Source organism: Gossypium hirsutum, chromosome D01 (assembly GCF_007990345.1).
Source record: "Gossypium hirsutum isolate 1008001.06 chromosome D01, Gossypium_hirsutum_v2.1, whole genome shotgun sequence".
Taxonomy (NCBI): Eukaryota; Viridiplantae; Streptophyta; class Magnoliopsida; order Malvales; family Malvaceae; genus Gossypium; species Gossypium hirsutum.
The window spans coordinates 57,774,587-57,794,862 of NC_053437.1; the positions used below are offsets into that span (position 1 = coordinate 57,774,587).

The following is a 20,276-nucleotide window of genomic DNA, read 5'->3' on the forward strand; positions in this document are numbered from 1 at the left end:
TTTTAATGTATTTGATGCATTATAATTTTTTAAATTTATTTTTATATAAAAAATAATTTAAAAATTTTAATACGAGCGAACCAAATAGAACTCTTAATTTGACTTAATCTAAAAAATAAACTTAAAATTTTGCATCGACTTAATCTCAACCCGGCCATGATTTTGCTGTGAAGCAAAGAATGAAGTAAAGCTTGAAAGTGTATATATGACCTTGTCGGTGGTGTAATGTAGGAATGGTTTGGGTCAGGCACTCACATTGTGAAACTATAGGCAATTTAAAAGAAAAAGAAAAAAAGGTCTATTTCTATCCACGTTATGTTGATGATGATATATTGTGCAAAGTCCAAAAAACTGTGTGCTGTATAAGATTCAATGAATATTTGGAAGAAGTTAGGTGCCCCTGGTAATGTGATCTTTATGAATATACATGTTTCACCTTTGTTGACAATTAGTCAAAATGATTTCTAGAAGTTATTGCTATTGCAAAGAGAGTAAATTTGCTATGATGTCAATCAACAACAACAGCCTTGTTGGATGTTTGATGACAAGACATAGGCCACCATCGAAACACAATGGCATTTGATGTTACTTTAATCATTTGTGGGAAGAAATGAGTAAGATTTTAGTGGTATATGTTACTAACAGGGTACGTTATGCACTAGGACACCAGTGTCATAAGTCAACTCTTCTGCTGAATTTCTATCTCACTACCCTCATTCACCATCACAAACTTCTACCTTTCTTTTCTTTTTTCTTTTTGGGATAGAGTAAATATAGAGATCGTGCCAATGCATTAGCATCGAAAATTACGCTTTCCATTACGAGAAATTAACATTCCTTGTTAACTTTATGAGAGCTGAGAGATGGGGTTAAATTGTATCAGCATAGTGTGATTATTTGTGTTATTAGTATTCACAATGAGAATATTGATAAAGAGAGGTAGTCAAAAAGTAAAAAATAAAAATTAGGGGCATATAAATTAAGGAATAAATAATCAACAAAATTCAATTGAAAATCATGTAGAGGACTGATACTATCGTATATGAGATACATGAACTAAGATTTAGTTTAAGAATACTTCTCAAAAGTATTTTTAGGATAAAAATATTCTTAAACAAACTACTTTTTGAAAGAAAAAATACTTCTAAATAAAAAATTGGCCTCAAAATGTTTTTTTTTCAAAAGTTAAAGATTTTTAGCTTCTACCCAAAAATATTTTTTTTCAAAAATACACATAAATTATATTATTTGGTAATAACTTAATCAATTAAAAAATAAAGACAAAAGGGCTTGATAGGAAGTGATTCAGCCTCTGGCCATCTACCACGTGATGGTTCAAAGTGAGCCACTATCAAACCATTAAAACATAAAATAAGATCCATACCAGATGAAAGGAGATAAGAACCCAAAACAATTGAAAAAACTTCACATATAAGTTACCTCATTAGCAAGTAAATTTTCGTTTTATTATTTAACTAAAAATAATTATAATTTGATCATTAAATTATTTAAAAATTTCATCTAAGTTACTGAGCTGTTAAAATTAATGTTATATGACTTTCTTTATTGGTGTTGCCCGTATCAATAGGAAGCTCTCTTTTTTCTTTTTTCCTACAGTTCATTTTCTTCATGAAATAATTTTGGACGTAATGAATCTACTAACCAAAATAAAGATAATTTTTTTCTCTAATCTCCGACACTAACCATCAGATCGATGTGGATTTAAAGTATATTATTCTACTCATTGACGGGTATTGATCCACAATACCTATTATTGAATCGTTGCTTGAAACTCGTTGGAGAAATTTTAAAAAAGAACTTAACAATCCGATAACTTAAATAAAATTTTTTGAATAATTTCGTGACTTAAATAAAATTTTTCGAATAGTTAAATGATCAAAACAAAAATTTAGATGATAATGGTATAGTTTACCCCATTTTTCTTTTATGTATTATGGTTGGCTTTACTGACATTTCATTTGTAGGGAAGATACATCAAAATTGGCGTGGTCCATGATTTTTGTTTCCTTATCAGTCCAAATTTTTGATCCCCAAGCTGGTCTGATCTTAGATAAACAAATGGTTACTCAGGCCAGTTGAAGAAGACCCAATATGAAATGAATTGGGCTAATAATAAGCAAGACCTCAAATTGATCCATGGAGGGTTCATTTTGTTGCTGAATGCCCTTTGCTGCTATCAATAAAATATAGGGTAAACTGCACCCAAGATCATTTAACTATTAGTAAATTTATGTTTTAGTTACTTAACTTTAAAAATTTATAAAATGGTTACTGAATTATTTGAAAATTTTCATCTAAGTCATTAAACTATTTAAATTTTTTTAAAAAAGTCCTGCTAACGAGCTCCAAACGACAATTCAATGATTGGTATGGTGGATCAATACCTATCAATGAGCAGAAGAACATATCTTGGATCCAATTTAATCTAACAATCAGTGCCAAAGATTGGAGGAGAGAGTTGTTTGGATTTTCATTTGTAAATTTGTGACATTTAAAGTTATTTCATGAAAAAAAACTGAACTATAGAAGAGAAGGGGAAGCAGATCTTTCGATTGATGTAGGTGGTGCAAACAAAGAATGCCATACAACAACGATTTAACAGCCGAATGACTTAAATGGAAACTTTCGAATAGTTTAATGACTATTCTATAACTTTTTAAAGTTGAGTGACCAAAATATAAAATTACTAATAAATCAGTGACCTTGATATAATTTTGCCTAAAATATATAGACTCAATAGTTGTAGATCCAAAAAGACAGTACAACCTCTAAGGCACAAACAGGACAGATGAACAGAATTGAAGAACATTACTTGGATTGCGAAGTGGAAAAATCTATTGTATGTTGATTCTTCAGAAATGCCTACAAAGCTCTATTCTTCAATCTTCCCATCTATCTTCTTTCTTTCCCTCATTTTCCTCTTCCTTTACTCCACTTTCCTTCCTCTTTATACCAATAACGACTCCTCTTCATTGCCCACTAATAAGTTCCTTCCTTCATCCTCTCCTCCTTGTAACCTTTTCAAGGGCCATTGGGTTTTAAACTCCACCAAAGGCAAGCCTTTCTACGATGACACTTGCCCCTTTCATCGAAACGCCTGGAATTGTCTTAAGAACAAGAGGGACAACATGGGGATCATCAATTCCTGGAAATGGGTACCCAAAGATTGCAAATTGGAGAGGGTTGATCCCTGGAGGTTCTTGGGTTTGATGAGGAATAGGAATATTGGGTTTGTAGGGGATTCTTTGAATGAGAACTTTTTGGTGTCTTTTTTGTGCATTCTTAGAGTGGCTGATGAAGGTGCTAAAAAGTGGAAGAAAAAGGGTGCTTGGAGAGGAGCTTATTTTCCCAAGTATAATGTCACGGTTGCCTATCATAGGGCTGTCTTGCTTGCCAAATACAAGTATTTTTTGTTTTTATCTTTTTTACTTTCATTGATAGTATTTCATTTTATAAATTTATGTCTTATTTGTTATCTTGTTATGCTTGAAATTACACAAAATTAGATAAGAAAAAGGAAGTTGCTTAAACTGTGTTAAGCAATGAGAAGGCCATATTTGTATCAATCTATTAGAGGAAACTGGTAAATGCAGGCGCTTTCTCTAGGGTCTTCACTAATGTTGTGAATTGTGATCATGAAATTTTTGCTAACTCTTTATATTGTTTGGTTTTAATTTGCTCTTCTTAACAAAAAAAACTGTCAATGATATTATTTCCGGTCTTTTGAACTAGTGGTTCTTGGAATTATGTTTTCCCATCCTGATGATGTTATACACTTGTACTATTGTAGACCATCCTAATGATGTTACATTTTTTGAGTTCTCTGGAAGTCTTTTGAAATACCAGTTTGCATTGTAGTTGCTATGAATGTGATGAACTTTTGGTTGGGATAGCTCAGTCCTGAGTTAAATTTTAATAGCAAGAGATGTAGCATGACCTTGGAACTCAAGAGATCTGAATTGGAATGTTGTGTCAGAGTTGATATTGCAGTTCTTATCGAATGACTGACCTCTTTGAAATGGTGTTTTGATCAGTAGACTGGCTTCTGACTTGCATGTTCGCAACTTTTTCTTTTCAGTGCTATGACTTGTAACTATTTTCTTGTTTTTTAGCATCAGTGATTGTAGGTAATACACAATCTTATGTTATTTCATTGGTCTGTCTTAGTTTTATGTTTCACATGCTTGTGCTTTACTGAAAAAGGTGGAATCCGAAACAATCTGTGGTTTCTGATGAAGATGAACTAAAAGGAATATACCGAGTGGATGTAGATATTCTGGCAGATGAATGGAGCAGCATTGCTGACTTTTATCATGTTCTTGTTTTCAACACTGGGCATTGGTAATCTTCTTTTCTTTTTGCTAAATTATAAATAACACACTTTCCTTCATATATACATGCATGGCAATTATCTTGGGCCATTTCTCTTTGAGAACATCTTGGGATAATGTTTTATTTGATTTTGGTTAGGTGGGGCTATGATAAATTCCCAAAAGAGACACCTCTTGTCTTTTATCGGCATGGACGACCAATAAGTCCCCCATTGGGATTATTGGATGGCTTTAAAGTTGTTCTTGAAGATATGGTTCACCACATTCAAAAGGAGGTTCCTAAGAACACTCTCAAGTTCTGGCGGTTGCAATCACCAAGACATTTTTATGGCGGCGATTGGAACCAAAATGGTAGCTGCTTGTTTGACAGACCCCTTGAAGAAGAACAGGTATCAGTCGATATTTTTTATCCGTTCTTCAATTGCAACTTTAAGTTTGGTCTTGTTTAATACTCCAATTAGTTTAGTCGCATAATGTTGCCAATTCAATCCTAATTTAGTTTGGTTTGGAAAAGAATCTACCGTCAGTCTAAAGAAACATCTTTTTGAATTTTAAAACTATATTTGGAATGTGTATTGGTGTATCTACATTGGGTTTGATACTAAACCCTAGACAGCTTGATTTGTGGTTTGATCCCAGCAACAATGGAGTGAATAAGGAAGCAAGGACACTTAATCATCTAATCAAAGAGGCAGTGCAAGGCACAGATATTCAGTTACTTGATCTGACTCATTTGAGTGAGTTTAGAGCAGATGCCCATCCGGCAATTTGGTTAGGAAAGAAGGATGCTGTGTCGATTTGGGGACAGGACTGCATGCATTGGTGCCTACCTGGTCTTCCCGATACATGGGTTGATATACTGGTGCAACTAATCCATAATAGCTTCGAGACAGGATGATGAAATGTGAAGAGAATCTTACCAAGTTGTTTAAATATTCACCTTGGATAATTTCCAAACAACTTCCTCTGCGTGCATTGGATACAACGTTATGTGAGAACGTGAATGCCGGATACAGGTAAATGCCTGATTAATGAGAGTTGGCTGTTTGTAACTTGAACCCTGATGCCTGTAGCATATCCTTTTATGGGTGATTTTGAATTTTTTTTCCTTTTGTTTTGGTTTTGCGGTTGAGGTTTGTGTCTCAGTGACATGTTAGATGTTGATTAAGCTTGAGAGTGCAGGCGAAGATGACCAGAAGGTGAGCTGAGAAATTCATCTACAGTCTATAGGTTTAACATTCAAATATGTAGAAGGAATACCCCTTTTTTTTTACTCATTCATTTGATTCTGTTTATGCCTTCAACGTTTCTGAAGTTTGAAAATGAAATGTTAGTGGTGCAGCTAATTGTTGTAAGCTGAGTCTGTTCCATTAATTGCTATGACTCATTCAAAATTATCCTCTCAAAGCAGAAACAGAAGTTATCAAATTTGAAGAGAAGTTCAAAACGATTTTCAGTGACAATCTACACACACCTACCATACAATGGCCCTATGGGAAAAGCACAGCAAAGGAAAAAAAAAGTACAGCAAAGTGAAAAAAAGGAAAGCAAAATTAAAAAAAGCACTGCCAATAAAAAAAGTTGAAAAATATTAAAATGGGAAAAATGAAAAATGAAGCACAGCAAAGAAACGTTTTAATTTAAAATTTAAAATTAAAAAAGTGAAAAAAAGGGGAAATTAAAAATAATGGAAAAAGGGGAAAATTAAAAATAGTGAAAGAAGGGGGGAAATTTTAAAATGGTTAAAAAAAATGAAAAAGCACAGCAAAGGAAAAAAAAAGGGTAAAAATTAAAAATAGTGAAAAAAGGAAGAGAGGGGAAAAATGAAAACCGTTAAAAAAATAAAAAGAGAGAAAAAAAAGTAAAAAAAAAAGTGAAAAAGAAGAAAAAAAATTGAAACTAGTGATGGGAAAAAAGGGAAGAAAATTAAAGAAGGTGAAAAAAGAAAATAGATGGTCCCGGCGGGGCTCGAACCCGCGACCTTCGGCTCATAAGACCAACGCTCTAACCAACTGAGCTACGGGACCAGCTTGTTTAAGGGTTCTTTTTACTTTTTAAAATGATTTTTACTTCTAGCGTTTTAATTTACACTTGGGCATTTCACCGTTTCTTTTCGTTTTCTTTTAGTAACTACTCTTCAAAGCAAGTCAAAGCTGATGAAAATCACTTTGAAACCAACCCAAAAGTCTATGAATATCAACATACGGACAACCTCCATTATTAAGTTAATGAAACAAGAAGAAGAGCCGGATAATCACAAGCTTCTTCTACAGAGCCAAAGGATTCGCCATACACAGACATGGCTAGCAGTTTAGTGCCATTATCAGCTCCACACCCTTCTTGGTTCACCCCCAAAAGGTATGTTCTCTCTCTCTCTTTTAATTTCCCTTGTTTTCACACCCAAAGGTATTTTCCTTCTTGTCATTCATTTGGGATGTTTAAGATTTTCACTTTTTTTTTGAGAAGAACTTTATGCAAATATGGAGTTTTATGACTGGGAAAGGATGTTCCTTTTTTTGGTTGTCATAGGGACATACTACTGGATTGTAGAACTCAGTGACAGGGGACTAAGTTTTGAGGGCCTAGTAAAATATCAGGAGTTTAATGAGATTAATTAAATTTTTTTGTGAGATTAATAAGAATTTTCAAAAAATTTAAAACAGTTTAATTAAAATTTAAAAAAAATAAAAGGTATAATGAGACTTTTCAAAAATTTGAGGGGTTCTAACTAAAATTTTCTACAAACTTTAAGGGAGAAATAAAATTTTCTAGAAGTTTCAAGAAAAAAATTTTAACTTTCCAAAATTAGGGGGAAGCCCCCATAAGGATTCGCCCCTGGTATAACTCTAATATGCTATGCAGGTAAGAGTGAGCACACAAGTTGAGTGGCATATTGAGCTTCTGTTTAAATCCAATAGTTGAATATCATGACTGTGAGTTGTGGATCAAATTTATTAATGCCAATGTTAGGATTGATTAACGAAGTTTGCTGATTTTGCAAATGGTGCATGAAAATTATAGTGGTGCTTTGGACATTATGGGTTTTTTTCTTCTTTTGGCAGGTTGCTAGTCATCTTTTGTGTTATCAACATGTTAAATTATGTGGATCGAGGAACAATAGCTAGCAATGGTGTCAATGGGAGTCTGGGAACTTGCACATCCAGTGGTACATGCACTTCTGGTAGTGGAATACAGTAAGACTTGGATACCCTAATTCCATTTTTTTCTTTTTATTGATTCATTTGGTGTTTTGATAATCACTAAATTAACTATAATTATGACAAATGGAAAGCGCAGCTATCAAACAATATCATAACTATGGTGAGTAGGGAATATCGTATCCACGAGGACTAAAAGTATTAGTAATTACCGTTTTTCTATTATTTAGCCGATAAATTGAAGTGATTGTTTTTTTAATCTAAATTTACTAATCTAATTTAACTACGAACGCAACAAAAAATTAAATAAGAAAATAATCGAAGACAACCAATGAGAAGGACAATACCTAAGAAAGAATCCACCTAGACTTCACCTATTATTCTGAATTTGAATTAAATGATTTATTCACTTGTGTCTTGATCCGTAGAAATCTCTAAATTATGATGTGTCTTGATCCGTAGAAATCTCTAAATTATGTTAATATCTATTTCGAGAGTAAGAACAATTGACTCTAGGTTGATTAATTGAAGTCTCTTTCTAATTAAAACCCTTATCGTCGCATTAACTCGATCCATGGATTCCCCTATTAGATTTGACTCTAATCCAGTAGATTTATGTCGTCCTATTTCTAGGATTGCATGTAACCCCACTCAATTATGTTCGATCTACTCTTAAACAGAGACTTTTGCTCCACTGAAATAGGCACATTAAACTTGAATTAATATCTCAGAAATATTAAAATAAGAAATAAACATTCATAATTAAGAACAAGAATCAAGTATTTATCGCGTAACTCAGAAATCAAATAATAAGATTCATCATATGTTTCATCTTCCCTAGGTATGTAGGGAATTTAGTTCATAATCCTGAATAGAGATATCTCAAAATTACTATAACAATAAGACATAAAGAAACTCAATAAAACTTCGAAGGAAATTAAATGGAGATCTTTAATCTTGAAGGAGATCCGCTTCCGAGTTGATTCCGATGACGTTCTTCGAGTGTTCTCTTCAATCTTCTCTGAGGGCCCCCTTAGGTCTTCTTCTAATTGGTATTTATCGACTTTATAATGCTCAGAAAGCCTAAAAATTGAGTTTTCCGTGTATTTGGGAAGTAGAGTGCGATATCGACACGAGCTGGCACATGGGCGTGTGGCCAGCCCGTGTGTCTCACACGGGCTTGTGGCCAGCTCGTGTGGAAATGCCCAGGCCGTGTGGATCCTGGAAACAACTCTATTTGTCCGATTTTGACTCGTTTTTCTCTCCTTTCGCTCCCAAATGCTCTCCTAAGTATAGAAACATGAATTTAAAAGATTAGGAGCATCAAATTCACTAATTTACATAATTAATCATTTAAAAATGCATTAAGAATAAGATTAAAATATGTTTCTTTTACAGCTTATCATGGTTAATAACTCATTAATTTGTTTAATTTCCCCCTAGATTGGGAGACATGGGAGTCTCTTGAGAGATTAGTTTGTCACAAACAAAAATTAAGGAATTCATATTGTTTGATTTTGTTCTTTTTCCTTTTTAGCATTAGACTGCAAGACTAAATTAGTTTTGGATCAATGTATTTATTTATTGTCAGAAAAGACTTACAATACCAACTCATATATGTCTGATAGTTTATTATCCATTCTCTGATGCTCAACCTTAACATAAGAACCATTTTTCACTTGAGAACTTATACCTCTATACACTTGATTGAGATGTAAATACCATGACAATTTCTCTTTGAGATCTTTAAACTCTTCGGCTTATCCGGGTTCATTGTTCTGTATAGGGGTGAATTCAATTTGAACAATTTTGAAGATGGAGTTCTGTCATCTGCATTTATGGTTGGACTTCTTGTGGCTTCTCCCATATTTGCATCGTTATCAAAGAGGTAAGGAGCTTCAGTAGTCCAGAAACTCATTAAATATAGATATACACACACTCACTCACATAAGTTGTATAAATATGGGACACATATTTTTAAGTTTCAATCATTTGGTTTAGCTATACTTTTCTTGTTTATCTTCTAATAGAAGCATCATTACTCTATTTCAAATAATCTTGCATGCATGTGTCAGATAAATGTTGCTTCCAGGGTATGTTCAATTGTTATGTGCTAATATTTGTTGTAGTCTGATATGGTCTGATCAAGATGAATATGGTGTTTGAGGACCACAGTTTTCCATATAATTTACTTGAGATTATAACAAGAAAAGTTTCAGGTTTTATGAATCAGGTCTAAATTGTTTTGTTTGGGTCCTTATGTATTTTTAAAAATTTTGCAGTGTCAATCCATTTAGACTTATTGGAGTTGGCTTGTCTGTATGGACTTTGGCTACAGCTGGTTGTGGCTTTTCATTCAATTTCTGGTCCATCACAATCTGCCGCATGTAAGTGGATTTCTTACTTCTCCTTTTCTTCATTTATTGTTTACTCTTTGATTACGTTAGCACTGAGATAATAGGTAATTGGATCGTTGTGCTAATCTTAGTTCTTTCTAGGCTAGTTGGTGTTGGTGAAGCTTCATTTATCAGTCTTGCAGCTCCTTTCATTGATGACAATGCCCCTATTGCTCAGGTTTCTTTATTTCTATACTCTCTAATAACTGTGGGGATGTTAGGTCTGTGTGTACTTAATTTAATGCCTGATCTACTATGGTTTCTGGTATGAAATATAGAGACAAATAGGGGACATACCTGCCCGCTCTCTACCGGTATTGATATGGGTATTTGCATTTGTTTTGTCTATTTTAGTTTCATCTAAACTTCTTGTGAGGTTTCATATTAAAGTAAGTTTAATACCTCTTGCAGTTGTTTAATATGTTCTTCTCTTTTGGACTACTGCACTTGCAATGTTGATTAATGATTACTGATCTATGACAGGACCCTTATTAAGTGAAACCTAAAGTTGATGCATGTATGTTAAGGTAGAATTACTTATTGATTTGAATTAAGATCATGTGGCCAAAAGGGACATTTAGTTTATCCCAAATGTTGAGGAATTCAGGCCTTTCCGAAAATTGTCATGATCGGGAAGGGTGCAAGAAGGATTTTCAGCTTTTGATGTTGAAAAAAGACAAGTTAATTGTTTTGGTATGATCCATTATGAAATTTTAGTAGCCTTAAAGAGCTCAATCTTATTGTTTAATTATGCATGTCCTTCACATTCATCTTGCTATTCATCAAGTTTGGGGATTTTATGCAAATGCAATTTGTGTCTATACTTTATATTTCATCTTTTACCAGAAAATTTCTTGTTGATAACATCCCCTTGAATCTTATCCTTCTCCTTCCTTTGTTTCAGAAAACAGCATGGCTGGCAATATTTTACATGTGTATACCTACTGGATATGCACTTGGCTATGTTTATGGTGGCTTAGTAAGTTTACTTTACTAGCTCTTTTATAGTTATTGCCTTCTTTTCTCTTATTTGAAGCAATCTCCTTACCTCCTGCCTAGTTTAGAACTAGGAGAACTATACTCTTCCCTTAAGTTATATTTGAGATGATGAACGAAAACCAAACTTCCTTTTGAAACAGGTTGGCACTTATTTGAATTGGCGTTTTGCATTCTGGGTGGAAGCCATTTTGATGCTTCCATTTGCTGTTCTGGGTTTTGTTATGAAACCTTTGAATTTGAAAGGTGTGCACTTCGGATCCCTACCGACTAGGATTCTTCCTGCAGACCCTTTTCCAGATAGGTTCTAATGTTTCTGTGATACAGGTTTTGCTCCTGCTGAATCTAAACAAGCACTGATCTCCGAAGAAACGGATGTACAGGAAGTCCAAGGTGCTGCATAATTTACATTCCTGTTGCACTTCCCTCTTGAAACTGTATTTTATTGACCATATAAGAACATATCATGATTTATAATAAATAAATCACCTTAAAATGTCTTACTTTCAAAATCTAATATGAACCAACCACCTATTAAATTTGGTGCTTTTGTCAAGATCTGCTTAGGAGGTAATGTTTCCCCTTCCACCAGCTTTGACCCTTGAAGTATATAAAATCTGTTTGAAGCATTGATGCTCGGTTAACCCTCATGTGTTTGCATGCTATGATCAATATGATTCGATGAGTTACTTGCCATTTCTACTTTTAGTCACAATTTCTTGTCAAGTGTGCATTCCAGGTTTCAGCAGAAGTTAATCATTAAATGAACCTCATTTCATGATCTGCCCCCCAAACTGGGTTTCTTATGTGTAAGATCTCTTATTGTATGTACTTAACATTTTTATTATTCCTGGTGAAGATACAGACGCTTTAAATGATAGTGCAAAGCCCACGAAGGAAAAATTCAGCCATATGTTTTCCAAGTGAGAGGCATTTTCTTTATGCTACTTGTTCTATCGCAGAAACTTCTTATTACATAATAGTAACTCGACAAACATACGAGCTTCGGTCGGGTTATTATCTATGCTTCATTGTATCTTTTACTGCACGCATTACTACTACTACTACTACTACTACTACTACTACTACATCTTCAAAACCTTTATCTGGACAGGATGAAATGCACATGCATTGATTTGAATCAGTTTTCAAGATTCATCAAAGACATGAAAGCACTCTTGGTTGACAAGGTTTATGTTGTCAATGTTTTAGGTATGTCCAGATCACTTTAAGTTCTGCTATTGTATCCCTGAAAAATATCATGCAGAGTTACGTACTCTTCAAAGAACTTCATTTTTTGGGATATAAGCTAACTTGAAAGCAGCCATTTTTCAGGTTATTGTGCATACAACTTTGTTTTAGGTGCTTATTCTTATTGGGGACCTAAGGCTGGTTACAAAATTTATAATATAGTAAGCTTTTAGAGCTTATGTGACAGTCTCTCTTCACAAATTAACGTCTAAGATATCCATTATTGTTTAAAATTTGTCATCTCGGACAAATCTATAAATTCTGAATGGGACCAAGAATCATACAAAAGTAAATGAACAAAATAACCTGGTGATATGATAAAATTCAAGTTAGGGTCTTCTTGCAGAGTGATGCAGACCTGATATTTGGAGGAATAACCATTGTCTGTGGAATATTGGGCACACTAGCAGGAGGCTATGTTCTGGATTTGATGAAATCCACAATCCCCAATGCTTTCAAAGTAGGTACTTATGCATATACATTAGTAAATTATACACTTTCACCTTGTTGCCGTTCACTTGATTGCTCTGCATCACCAAATCCCTGTACTTTTTTCTTCTTTTTTTGCAGCTTCTCTCTGTAACAACATTTTTTGGGGCAATCTTTTGTTTCACTGCCTTTTGTTTTCAGAACATGTATGCTTTCTTAGCTTTTTTCTCAGTTGGTGAACTACTGGTCTTCGCCATTCAGGTAACCTCCTTCCCAATGCAAAATTGAGGTTAGATCATAGGGTGGCAGAGCTTAGATCATATACTTAACTGTCTGTTTTAGTTTTGCCGTCTTTAGTACTAGTTAACCAAGGTTTTGAGATATATGGGAATTAAATGGCGAGTTCCATTTGTAAACTAAACTTAGAAATCTTGTTTGCAGTGATGTTGAAATGTTTTGCCACTTGTTTAGTTATGTCATTACTATAAAAATGACATGTTATGAAGCTAGAACTGAAGACTTACTTGATACGAAGTTCCTAAACTCCTCCTTTTTCAGGGTCCTGTAAATTACATATGTCTCCACTGTGTTAACCCGAGTTTGAGGCCATTATCTATGGCTATCTCTACTGTTTCGATTCACATATTTGGTGATGTGCCTTCTTCGCCGCTTGTGGGGGTCCTCCAGGTTTGTCTTTCAACAATTTCTTGGGTACAATGTTAGATACGGATACTTGAGCAAAAATGAAGAGTCCAATTGACATAGATTAACATTTGTTTCTAAATTGTTTGAAAGTGAAAAAGTTAAAATCGAAAGATCTGGCATATTTAATCACTGTTGACAAAAAACTTGGTTTCTCTATTTTATATACAGATAACATTGTTCTGACATGGTTTTTGCAGGACGCTATCAACAATTGGAGAGAAACTTCTCTTATTCTAACATCAATTTTGTTTCCAGCAGCTGGGATATGGTTTACAGGTATTCTGACATGTCATGTCGGTCATTTAAAGCATTAATTCATAGGGTAAGAAAATTCCATGGTTGAATAATTACAACATATGTTGCAATGGCAGGAATATTTCTGCATAGTGTGGATAGATTCAATGAAGATAGTGAAGGACAAGTTACTGAAGTTGATAGATCAAATGCAACACCTTTGCTTGAACCCAGAGTTGCAGAAACAAGTCTCTTCTGCTAGTTGATCATCATCCATGAGTTGTATAGGTTTACAAGAGACAATAGCATTTTTATAAATGCAATTTGTAAGAACTACATTTTATTCCTTCAAAACCTCTACATTGTCCAATCATTGTTCTAGACAACATGGAACTGAATGTTGCTTATGTAGGTTACGAAAACCGCTTTTTCATTTGGATTTGTTGGTTCTAACTAGATCTGATCATGGCTCGAGCCACCCGGCCCGAAGGCCTGCTCAAAATGTGGGAGGGTTTGAAGAAAAATATAGGCCCGAAAAATAGGCTTGGACAAACAAATAAGGCTCGTTTAAAAAATGGGTCGGGCTTTGGGTAAGGCATTTTTGGCCTAGGCTCAGCCCGGTCCGACCCGACCCGAATTCACTAAAGGACAAAAAAAAATTTACTCTTTTTTTTAATGTTATTTTCTTGTTGTTTTTTCACTATTTTACTACAATTTTATTATGTTGCTACTATTTTTTTGTTATTGTTTGGATATTGTATAAAAGTTATTTTATTGTTAATTTTGTTATTATTTTAAAGGCATTTGTTTTTGTTATTATTTTAGAGGCATTTACTTGTTAAATTGTATTTGTTTTAGTGTTATTTAAGTCTACATATTTTTTAAAATTTATTTTCAATTTGTTGAAAAATATTTATTTTGATATTTTTAGTATTTTTAATGTATTATATATATTTAAAAATTATATAAAAATAATATAAAAATTAATATGGGCAGGCCGAGTCGGGTTCGGATTTTATCATTTTTATCCGGGCCAAACTTGTGCAAAATTTTAGGCCCATTTTTTGGACTGGCCGGGCCTAGTAAATGAGCTTGAATTTTTAGTTGAACCCGACCTGACCCGACCCATGAGCACCTCTAGTTCTAACCTCTAACCATCAGGTCGAAGCCTAGTGCTTTAACAGAACAACCATATGAATGTAAAATGCTGTCCTGGTTAAAAAAGGTAGTCTAACTTATTCAAATAATAAGCAGAAAGAAATGCATCGGTAACGGTATTATATGATTAGCAAGACCTGCTTGAAAAAGGGGAAGAAAGTTCAGTTCATTGTTTGAAATTGAAAGAACTAGTAGTAGTTATACAAGTGAAAGGTCTCCGGCGGGAATCGATCTTTTGACAAGTTTAGCCCAAGACTCGTTAGTCTCTTTAATGACCTTAAGAGCATATTCCTGCCATTATACATCATAATGTAAGGGAGCAGAAACCGGAAGGAGGTGAGAGGCACTCGAGTAGGGAAATTGAAACAAAACGAATACACACCTTGCTTGCTGCCTTGTTGCCAAGACCAAACTTGTTAGCTGGTTTTCCATCAGGGATCTTGTAATCTCTAAACCAATTCCTGATTGCGGTCAGTGTCCCCTGAAAAGATCATCATATGGATGCCCAAAATTATTTGGGAAATGTAAGAAAGATGACTGCTTAGACTAGTTTAAATAATGCGATTTCATAACAAGTTACACTGACATCTTCAACGCTGGTAGCCATTGTAAAATAAGCTAGCAAAATCAGATCCTGGCTTCACTATTCTTGTTGTTGGCATGATCCATTATGAACTTAAGAGTTTAAAATTATAACAAAACCCAACAAATTATGGAGAACAATACCGGGAAATGCTTCTCAACATCATTGACATCATTCACAAGAGAAGCCCTTGGATCATCTAATGAGATGGCAACTATTTTCCAGTCAAGTTCCCCTTCATCAATCATGGCTAAAGCAGCCAAAGGCTTAACCTTCAGAATTTCACCAATCTTCCCCCGACTATCACCAATCTCAACAACATCAACTACGGATTCAATGAAACAAAAACATCAAGATTTCACAAGCAACTTTTCACAACAAAACAGAAGAAAATGCTGTTAAAAGTTTCAAATATTGAAACGTGGATTAGAATTACCAGGGTCATTATCACCAAATGCTCCTTCAACTTCAGAGTTTGCAAAAGATGGGTCTTCCCATGTTTGTGGAAGCAATCCATAATTCCAGTTTATATTATAGCTGAGGACAATTAATGGAATTACTAAAAAATGAAGTATCTAAGAAACACAATAGACAATGAAAACTTACAATCTATAGCAAGAAGCTGAAACCAAGTAGATTCTAATAACAAAAATCCTACATAAATGTGCTTACTCTTTGAAACTTCATATTTACTAAGTAGATGGTTCTCTCCCATGGCATAGGAATCGAGTATCACCCGAAGATTTTGAAATGTGCTTTAATACAACTGTGATCTTACATATCCTAAATTCACTTGCTGCTACTAGAAGCTAACTCAACTAACCACTCTGATGTTTAGTAGACAAGTAACAAAGTTATTTTCAGTAACTTACGGTGAGCTAAGAACTTGGGTCATCTAAATCAAGACAAGTTTCAAATTCAATGGCTATAATATGGCATTGCCCAATTTTTTTTTTTTCAAAAATCACGGTCAAATGCAAAATCTAATTGCATCATTGTTGGAAAAGTTTAAGCATCCAAGAAAAAATCAGTGCTGAAAATAATCTTACGGGTAATATCGAAGCTTGCCCTTCTTTGTGTCCTGCTTAATGGGTGTGTATAACTCAACAGTAGCAACCTCCATTTTTGCACTTGATTCTTTGGGTATCTCAACAATGAAGTTAAAAACACCATTTCCCAAATGCAATGGAACATCATGCCAAGGAGAAATCTAAGCCACCACCCAATCTCAATTACCGTTAAAAACATATATTACTAGATTTTGGAACCAAAAAAAAAAAAACGATGTTAAAAAATTACCTTCTTGCCCGAAGCATCTTCGAAGAAGACTCTGTAGTTAAGAGTTTCGGGTTGGCCTTCTCGCTTGATCCGCACCTGGGGGTTATAAATGGCATTGCAAGAAAATAATCTTTTGGACAATCGTCTGCCATTGTTCAAGCTAAGAGTCTTGCTGCCGCGTTTCAAAGAGAAGGGTGTTTTGAGGAGCATGCAAGAAGAAGGGGCGGCTATGGTTGTCGGTGCCATGTTTGATTTATGTATTGTGGTGGACGCTCAATCAGTGAACCGGAATGTTTGGGAGTTGGTAGTTTTCGTACATGGATGATTACCAGTCTGAGTTGATGCCATAGAAATTTGATCTTAATCTATAAATAGTAATTAGTCAGCTATAGTTTAGATAATATTGGATAGTGTCAGTTTAAAAAATATAAATGTAATAATTGTATTTATTAAAAGATAATGTAAAACATTATTGAAATGGGAAAACTGTTTTGAATTATTAATTAATTTATTCTATTTTGCTAATCTATTTCGTATTCATTTGTAATATTTCTTTTTGGGTTGAAGTATTATAAAAGATTAATGAAGTCCATCTAAAGTTTTGTTTTACTATGCAGCCGTGTTAGTCTCTAGGTTGGTTATCGCTCATATTTTTCGTCTCTTATGAATCATTTTTTTCTTTTTTTTTATTCACTACACATGTTTTTTCTCTTTTTAGTTTGTAAATCTATTTTGTGGATATATTTATTGTCTTCACAAGTTGTGATGGATAGATGACGGTGTCTGTCATTCACTAAAACTCCACCGGCCATCATTAATTTTTCTTAGAAAGTGGGTGGCTCTTCGTCAACTTCTTAATCTGCTTCGAGAGTATTTTAGAATAATAAATAATTTCACGTGTCGATTTGGATCTGTGTTGTCTTAAGTTTTATATTTTTTATTTGTTTTTCCATTTTCTAATAAGTCTTTAGTTTTAGAAGTTTTTGTTTGCTCTTGTAGTATATTTTTTAGTCTTGTTTATGCATGTAATTTTAGTTTTACAAGTGATTTTAGGGATGATTTTGTTGTTGTCCTCTCTAGTTTGGTGAATGCTCGATTCTTTTGTCAATTTTTACTCGTCGTTTTGGACCATCCAGAGTTGATTTTCTTATGGTATTAAGTGCTTGTAATCAGTCCAAATATGTCGTGCTTGAGTTGTGACAAAGTCAATTATCAACGTATCATAATGTTCTAATGATGCTAAGGCTAAAGCCTTTGTTGTGTTGATGGAGCTTGTAATACCCTCTACCCGTATTCATCGCCGAAATAGGGTACGAGGCATTACTAGAACACATACACTTGTAAACGTATTTAACCAAGTTATAAAACTTCATCTAAATTAAAACTTTCAAATTATTAGCATGCTTTTATAATTCTTCATAATATATCCTCAAAATATTATATTCATAATAAATAGGACCTACGAGACCCGATACATATTCATGTAATTCACAAGTCTTAATAATTCAATGTTTCATTTCCATTTAATTCAATTCACAAATTTCTCATGTTCACAATTCAAATCATTAAGCTCAATACTAATACGTATTTACCATTTAACTCAATGTTTATCGATTATACCATTCATTAACACATTTATGAAATTCTCAAATTTGCAATGAAAATATCACTTTAGCTTAAATAACAACATCAACTCAACTCATCATCCTGATATAAATTCACTACCACTTATCCATTTACTATAATTCTTTTGGGCCCATTTGTCACTTACCATCCTTAATCAAATTAGGGAACGGTTATGGAAAATTGAGTACTTCACTTCCACTTTGCCATAGTATAACTATGGTCTTGCGTATGATCACTTAGCACTTTCCGAAGCCATAGCCCTGTCATGGTCTTACACGGATCACATTTATCACTTGTCACTTGTCCCTGATCAGATAAGTGAAGCTAAAGCTACCTCTCATTACTTGTCACTTGTCACTGATCAGATAAGTGTAGCTAAAGCTACCACTCATCACTTGTCATTGATCAGATAAGTGTAGCTAAAGCTACCACTTATCACTTGTCACTGATCAGAAGTTCTCAAATCCGACGTTCCGCTCAATTTGATCATTTATTCAGTTTTCGCATTGTTATTTTATTCTCAAATCATCAACAAATATATCTCATCATACATTATATAATTCATGAAATTAACATTTAATCATTAAATTTCAGCCATATGAACTTACTATTTCATTACCTTTCCACACTCGTTTCCTATGCACATTACACAAGATATAAACATATCATTCAACCATAGTCGCAAGCTAGTGTATTTAAACATAATTCTTTTTGAAACTAACCACATGATAAACCATTTCACTAGAGATTACATAATTTAAACCTTACCACCCTTTTCATGATCACAAGCATATTTTCAATTAGGCACTTATCATTTCAATGCATAACTTACAAATTTAATGTGGCATAATCCAACCACTACTTGGCCAAAGCCTAAGCATGTATGCCAAATATGTTAGCCAAATACACATATAGCATAAACATTATAAGCATGGATGAGCACAACATTTATTCATGTATCACACTTACCAACATGTGTTAATTCATAAACCATTCGTGACATTACTTCATGCCAAATCATATACCGAATATACCATACACTTATACTATGAAACTTTATTTTTACACATGAGCTTAGACCATGACCAATAATGCACAAATATAAGCATCATTTCTATTTCATTGTTTATCAATTATAATCAAGCATATGACCAATTATACACAAATCATTCATATATTTCCCAATTTTCCTTCCATTCAACCGGGATTTCTTCCCCTTTTTTATCAAATATATCAATGTTTCATCAATTTTCATACAATGAACATTCAAATCATTTTCACATCAATAGCAAACATTTCATGCATTTAAGAATATAATTCAAGTTACACGAACTTACCTCGATACTTGTTCGTAAACAAAAATCTATTAATCCCGAACTTTTTCTTTTCCTCGATCTAGCTTCATATTTGAATTTTCTGGATCTAAATAAATAAATTTAATCATTAATCTAATACATTTCATGTTCATATGTAACATTCTCTATAATTCCATTATTATTTATAGTGCATTCAAAGCTGTCTCATTGAGTCATAGTCACTAAATTATTTATATCTTGAGCTACGGAACTCCAAATTAAGATCCGCTAATTTTCCCCAAAACTAGACTCACATATCTTCTTACCATAAAATTTTTAGAATTTTTAGGTCAGCCAATAAGTACAGTTTATTCTTTAAAGTTTCCACTGTTTCACTGTTCGACGATTTCGACCCCTCTTCACTAAAAATTAATTATCTCATTGTACAGAATTCGGATGATGTTCTCATTTATTTCCTTTTAAAATAGACTCATTAAGAATTTTAAACATATAAATTTATTTTTCTCTAATTTTTGATGATTTTCCAAAGTCAGAATAGGGGAACCCGAATTCATTTTGACCTTATCTAATAAAATTTATTATATCTCATGATTTACAATTCCATTACTTACACCGTTTCTTCTATGAGAAACTAGATTCAATAAGCTTTAATTCCATATTTTTTTCATCCTCTAATTAAATTTCCACGATTTATGGTGATTTTTCAAAGTTAGACTACTGCTACTGTCCAAAACTGTTTTAGTGCATAATGTTAATTACCATTTTTCCCCTAAGCTTTCAATAAATGATAATTT

The 20,276-nt window shown here is 33.6% G+C and overlaps 3 protein-coding genes and 1 non-coding gene across 9 annotated transcripts; 2 read left to right on the plus strand and 2 right to left on the minus strand.

The window, feature by feature from the left end:
- The first annotated feature begins 2,771 nt into the window (after nucleotides 1-2,771).
- Nucleotides 2,772-5,680, plus strand: LOC107922655 (protein trichome birefringence-like 12). 2 transcript variants are annotated; one of them, XR_001691397.2, is made up of 5 exons: nucleotides 2,772-3,424; nucleotides 4,225-4,362; nucleotides 4,492-4,741; nucleotides 4,969-5,368; nucleotides 5,486-5,680. XR_001691397.2 is itself a non-coding variant. In XM_016852782.2 (4 exons), exons 1-4 carry the CDS (start codon nucleotides 2,880-2,882, stop codon nucleotides 5,248-5,250), a joined length of 1,215 nt encoding a protein of 404 aa, XP_016708271.1. In that variant the 5' UTR covers nucleotides 2,772-2,879; the 3' UTR covers nucleotides 5,251-5,680. The 2 variants fall into 2 exon arrangements, 1 of the variants encoding a protein (XP_016708271.1); XM_016852782.2 differs by having other exon boundaries at nucleotides 4,969-5,680.
- Nucleotides 5,681-6,305: 625 nt separating this feature from the next.
- TRNAI-UAU (transfer RNA isoleucine (anticodon UAU)) lies at nucleotides 6,306-6,379 on the minus strand. Its single transcript has one exon. It is a non-coding gene; the product is annotated as a tRNA-Ile (tRNA).
- A 68-nt stretch (nucleotides 6,380-6,447) lies between these two features.
- LOC107922506 (probable sphingolipid transporter spinster homolog 2) lies at nucleotides 6,448-13,954 on the plus strand. 5 transcript variants are annotated; one of them, XM_041087492.1, is made up of 17 exons: nucleotides 6,513-6,710; nucleotides 7,215-7,285; nucleotides 7,415-7,546; nucleotides 9,297-9,398; nucleotides 9,793-9,897; nucleotides 10,009-10,084; nucleotides 10,811-10,885; nucleotides 11,046-11,148; nucleotides 11,230-11,295; nucleotides 11,762-11,825; nucleotides 12,017-12,114; nucleotides 12,238-12,314; nucleotides 12,500-12,613; nucleotides 12,724-12,843; nucleotides 13,141-13,269; nucleotides 13,485-13,563; nucleotides 13,659-13,954. In XM_041087492.1, the coding sequence occupies exons 3-17, from the start codon at nucleotides 7,443-7,445 to the stop codon at nucleotides 13,781-13,783; spliced, it is 1,437 nt and encodes a 478-aa protein (XP_040943426.1). In that variant the 5' UTR covers nucleotides 6,513-6,710; nucleotides 7,215-7,285; nucleotides 7,415-7,442; the 3' UTR covers nucleotides 13,784-13,954. The 5 variants fall into 5 exon arrangements, with proteins under 5 accessions (XP_040943425.1, XP_016708068.2, XP_016708069.2 ...); XM_041087491.1 differs by lacking the exons at nucleotides 7,215-7,285; nucleotides 12,238-12,314 and adding an exon at nucleotides 12,227-12,237 and having other exon boundaries at nucleotides 6,448-6,710; XM_016852579.2 differs by lacking the exon at nucleotides 7,215-7,285 and having other exon boundaries at nucleotides 6,448-6,710.
- An 828-nt stretch (nucleotides 13,955-14,782) lies between these two features.
- LOC107921287 (soluble inorganic pyrophosphatase 6, chloroplastic) lies at nucleotides 14,783-16,935 on the minus strand. Its single transcript, XM_016851161.2, has 6 exons — nucleotides 16,562-16,935; nucleotides 16,312-16,472; nucleotides 15,699-15,799; nucleotides 15,406-15,587; nucleotides 15,062-15,160; nucleotides 14,783-14,970 (listed from the first exon to the last, which is right to left on the minus strand). Exons 1-6 carry the CDS (start codon nucleotides 16,784-16,786, stop codon nucleotides 14,878-14,880), a joined length of 861 nt encoding a protein of 286 aa, XP_016706650.2. The 5' UTR covers nucleotides 16,787-16,935; the 3' UTR covers nucleotides 14,783-14,877.
- Between the last annotated feature and the right edge of the window lie 3,341 nt (nucleotides 16,936-20,276).